The sequence below is a fragment of the Camponotus vicinus genome, unplaced genomic scaffold, assembly GCF_025532165.1.
Source record: "Camponotus vicinus isolate PSW18456_S1 unplaced genomic scaffold, iyCamVici1.0 SCAF_3, whole genome shotgun sequence".
NCBI classification, from domain to species: Eukaryota; Metazoa; Arthropoda; class Insecta; order Hymenoptera; family Formicidae; genus Camponotus; species Camponotus vicinus.
This window is the reverse complement of record NW_028141967.1, coordinates 19,287,836-19,293,062: the sequence shown is the minus strand read 5'-3', so window position 1 is coordinate 19,293,062 and position 5,227 is coordinate 19,287,836. Positions and strand designations below refer to the sequence as shown.

Here is a 5,227-nt window from a genome sequence, read left to right as displayed (position 1 = left end):
ATTAGCTTATACGCGCAAATTCAATATTCTCTCCTGCTGAAGCCATAATTATCCAATACACAGAACGCAGAACAGAGTGTGGTGCCGGGTTAGTGCCCTGCTATGAGCATAACACTCCCCTCCTCCTTCTCCGGTAACGTCCGCTGGTAATTTACCTGCAATTTTGCCGAGGCGCGCGCGGAACTTCGTTTCGCGGTAAATCGCTTCGTAATACCATCAACAAGTATTAAGCGTGCAGGCTTCGTTAAGTTCTCTAGAACAGGATCGCGAGATTTCTTCGCCTTTGCTCCGGCAGAATAGTGGATGAGGACTGAAGTTCGAGACTCGTAGACCGTAAAATTGATCAAACTTGCCGAGCCATCGATGTATATTCGTTATTTTAGTATAACGGTCGTAATCTCTTATTAAACTCGTATGGTTTCTGATTTGAGAACAAGGGCTTGTGTATATAGAGTTGGAAAGACGAGTATGAGGCGTGGTGAGAGGATAAGACAAGAGTAAGATGCACTTAGACGTTGTATGTAACGGATGCACCTTCACTTAATTACGTCTCTATGTAAATTATATGGATATTGTTACTCAAGAGGATATTTGGACGCCCTGTGTTAAATCGTATGAATCGAAAAGACAAGGATGAAATTTCTTTCGACGTATAATACAATGCATCAATACAATAATTAAAATTTTTATTAACTAAATTTAATAACAATGCTTACTTACGTTAAAATATAGGAGTAGAAAAGTTTCTTCCTGATTATACATAGCATATCTTCAACAAAACCGCCAACATGGTCGAAAATGAAATGAAACAATTGAGGTCTCTGTAGATAAATACATATATAAAATGCAATGCAAGACTTTTTTTATTTAAAACTACAGTGTCATAATTATCAATATTATCATTCAAATATCGTTGCGTCGACACATTTATTCAATGGCCTCAATTGTTCCGCTTTATCTCATGTCAACAAAAATAAGCTCTGTATTAATAACATTGTAGCATAAAAAATCGCATCAGCCGTGTTTCCCAGGGCCGATGTTCTTTTGTGTCAACCACGCTGGATCGATGACAGACAAACCGCGAAGATAACATCTTCCAGTGGCTACAACCTCTGTGAATAGCAGCAACGGCAGTTTTGTACCATGCAACGTCGAAGAAGGATGTATGGTTACCGGCTGCTTCGAGTATACCTATGTCGAATGCGTAATATAATTACGAGAAATTCTCTTTATTTGTTTGCCACTGTAGGAACTTCGAGCGAAACAGAGATACTGACAGAAGCTAATGAAGAATAATAAGGAAATAAAAATGATTTAATATAGTTAATGTACACATGCATATATATTCTGCACATATGTATATCTTTATCCTTTTAAAATCTTTATCAAGAAAAGAATCATATAGAACATAAAATATCAGCAAAAGAAGAAATAATGATTAATTTTTTGTTGATTAAACTTCGTTAATATGACAGCGCACAATGTGGAAACTGAATGTAAGAGTCTTAAAAAATATATATCAATATGCTGAAAGAAATTTACTCACATAATAAAATCACTTTTAAGTATATTTGTGTAGAATCAATCAAGTAAGGACAAATAGCTTAATCTTAATTCCACAAAAAGTCTAGTTTCACTAATTATTGAAGATGTTTATATAGTAAAAGTGTACTATAATAAAATTATTATAATTATAAAATTGCACTGCAAATAAAATAAATTGTGAATGAGGCAGAGAAAAGAGGTAATATTTGATACAATATTATGATAGAACAACAATAGATATAACTAGGAAAATGTAGAATAAAAATATAGAAATAATAGAGTAACATTTACTTACCGTAACGTACGTCTGATCCCTCTGCAATTCCGCGAGATTCTCGTAAAGTCCTTCGAGAAAAGCTTTTCTAAGCTGCTTCGTATTCGTTCCGCAGCTCGCCTTTTCCAAATTCGCACGTTCCGCCAACGCCGCAAGCTGTTGCCTTACTTCCGACGCGTACTCCAGATTTCGATGGTGCAAAAAGTTCTCATGGCACCACATCTTCTTCTGTGTAGCACTTCGGTATGCTCGAAACACATTCAACAGCGTTACGTGATCTCCCTCAGGCGAAGCGAATCTGAAAATCCCCAATGAGTCGACACAACATTAAACAATAATTTACTTAGCTAACTTAACAAATTGTAATGGAAAGTGCATTTTATTACATATTCTCTGTAAGAAATAGTCATAAAAATTTTATCTTCCTTTTATTTTTATTTTAAATAAATAGATCGTGAAGATAAGAGCCGTACCGTGAATGTGCATTGTGAGCTTGTTCCCTTTTCGTAGGTGGATCCATAAAAATCGATTCTCCGGATAGTAAAGCAATGACTGTTAATGCTTCCTCCAGACACCTGTGTTCTACCGACGCGAGGATTACTTTGGTAAATCGAGGATCTAATGGGAATAGTGACATCGTACGACCGAGTGTAGTCAGCTGTGGTGGAGATCCTTTTAAAAAGAATATAAGAATTTTATTGTATATCTCGATCAGAACGACTCCCGTTATTCACATCATGTTCAATATAATGGAACAAAGATTTTACGCAAACAATTGCTAATTATTAAATTTTTTTATCACAATTTCAATATGAAAAAAATCTCTTATTATACATTTTATTTCGTGAATTCAATAAAAAAAAATTAATTTTGTGAAAGTTATATTAATATTAAGTTATATTAAACAAAATTTATAATGCATCTTTTTTATATACATATGAAAATAAAATAAAATTTTTATTTTTTTACAAATAATATTTAAGTATTTTCTATTGCAAATAAATGTATAAATACAAGAAGAATTCGTACCTTTAACCGCACCTAGCTTCTCTAAACATTTCACAGCCACATCTACGCCTTCTTTGGGTGGTTTGTCCATGAAATCGAAGGTAGTAATATCAACACCAATAGCGAGCAATTGAAGAGCGACTCCTGCGAGAGAGCACCTTTGAATTTCTGGCACCGGCATATTTTTCATCTTGTCAAATTCTTCTCGGGTGTAAGCTCTATAACATCTACCCGGCGATTCGCGAGCGGCTCTGCCCGCCCTTTGCCAAGCTTGAGCTTGTGAGATTTTTTCAACCCTTAACATATCCAATCCTGTCATTGGATGATGAGTTCGCGCTTTGACAACACCGGTATCGATCACGTGACGAATTCCTGTTTAATTCCGTTATTAAAAAAAATTCTTAGATCAGATTTCAATCAATAAATTCAATAATTTGGAATATAGTTAAAATACCGCAATATATGTATATATATATATATATATATATACACATTTCTATTATCATTTAAATTGGAAAAATAAATTATTATATAGAAGATTTTTAAATAAATTATTTTCTTTATATCTTATAACTTTATAATTATTTGACGCTTATAAAAAAATTTTAGTATTAATAAAAACGTTTATTATTATTTTCTATATTTTACTTAAAAAAATAGAATGAGAAAAATAAAGTGCATACCACCAATTGTAACGGATGTCTCAGCAACGTTTGTCGATAGTACTAATTTCCGCATTCCTGGTGTGGAAGGTTTGAAGGCCTCTAACTGCTGGTGAGTGGGCAGCGCTGCGTATAAGGGGAAAACTTTTAGAAGCGGATACTTCTGTCCATCCATTTGTTTAGCTACTTGTCGAGCGGCTACCGCGGCTGCTTCTATTTCTTCTTGACCAGTTAAGAAAATCAGAATATCCTCACTAAAAAATAAAAGCCAAATAATATTAACAAAATATCGTTGTACATTAACGTCTCATGTGCACTCTTAAAATTATTATAGTTCTAATTTATTTTAAAAATGTAGACACTTCACTCTCATATACTTTATATAATTAAATACAGTTTTCATAGATAATATTAGAACTACAAATATAATACTTACTTTGCGGGTATCTGACGATGAATTTGAAATGCCGTAACTAGTGCGGCAAATGCATAGTCCTGCTGCGTGGAAACTGCATGAAAAATTCTCACAGGATGTTGACGACCCTCCAGATATAACGCTGGTGCCTGGAAGTACTCTTTAAATTTATTAGGATCCATCGTGGCTGACATAATTAAAAGTTTCAAGGGCGGTAGGTTCTTCAACTTTCGTAAATTCTGCGCTCGTCTCGTCACTCCGAATAGAACGTCGGTCTGTACAGATCGCTCGTGAGCTTCGTCAAGTATCACCACCTGTGTAAATTTATAAACTTCATTGTTCTATAATAATAAAATAAATTATAAATAATTACACAATTAGATAGCACAAGAAAAATTGCATGAAAATACTGAAAGAGAGATGTAAAAATTCTTTAATAAATTTGATAGTGGATTTTCTCTATAAATATTTAATTAAAAATTGTCGTTTATCTTCTAAATATCAATAAAAATAATTTCAATTTTATTATTTATTAAATTATCCAAACATTTAAATTTTATTTTTAAATAAATTAAATATTAGAATAAATCGATTATCAATTTTTTTTCTAAAAAAACTAAAAAAATTATTACACATATATACATACATACATATGTATAACAAAATTCCTTTAATTTTTTAAAATATATATATATATGTATTAATGTATAAAATATTAGTAAAATATTAGTTCTAAAATGTATGATATATATTATATGATATAACTATATAAGTAAATAATTTCAGCTCTTTTCGAAAAATTTATCGCGATCAAGCTCGTTATCTATCATTAGCTCCGGATATACATGTGATGCCTTTAATAATATTATTTTAGTAATAATTATATATATAATGTACCGAATAATCTGACAAGATCTCATCAGTCATCGCCTCTCGCACCATCATGCCATCCGTCAGATATTTGATTTTCGTATGCGAGGAGGTACAATCCTCGAAACGTACGCAGTAACCCACTAATTTTCCCGGCTTCACTCCCTGCTCTTGAGCAACCCGGCGCGCTATACTGACCGCTGCTATCCTACGTGGTTGTGTAATGCCGATGCAGCCAGACGTGCCGATCATACCGGTCTGAAGCAACAATTGCGGGATCTGCGTGGTTTTACCGCTGCCGGTCTCGCCTATTATAATTAGAGTACTGTGCCGGCGTATCTCTTCTAATAATCTGGAAACCCACAAGCACAATCGCTCTTCTTAAACAATGATTTGAAGACCGGAAATAGAATATAAATAAATAAAATAATATAATGTTATAGAACTATAATA

At 33.3% G+C, this 5,227-nt stretch overlaps 1 protein-coding gene across 1 annotated transcript in view; it reads right to left on the bottom strand.

Annotated features, from left to right (window-relative positions):
• Positions 1 to 669: 669 nt before the first annotated feature.
• The window catches only part of Ath (ATP-dependent RNA helicase DHX33), a 5,797-nt gene continuing 1,239 nt past the window's right edge, over positions 670 to 5,227 (bottom strand). The window contains exons 2-8 of the mRNA XM_083094002.1: positions 4,802 to 5,126; positions 3,926 to 4,218; positions 3,511 to 3,743; positions 2,849 to 3,199; positions 2,293 to 2,491; positions 1,841 to 2,117; positions 670 to 1,191 (exon numbers count right to left, since the gene is read on the bottom strand). Coding sequence (XP_082950128.1) covers positions 1,015 to 1,191; positions 1,841 to 2,117; positions 2,293 to 2,491; positions 2,849 to 3,199; positions 3,511 to 3,743; positions 3,926 to 4,218; positions 4,802 to 5,126 — 1,855 coding nt within the window. The 3' untranslated portion in view covers positions 670 to 1,014. The remainder of the gene's footprint in view (positions 1,192 to 1,840; positions 2,118 to 2,292; positions 2,492 to 2,848; positions 3,200 to 3,510; positions 3,744 to 3,925; positions 4,219 to 4,801; positions 5,127 to 5,227) is intronic.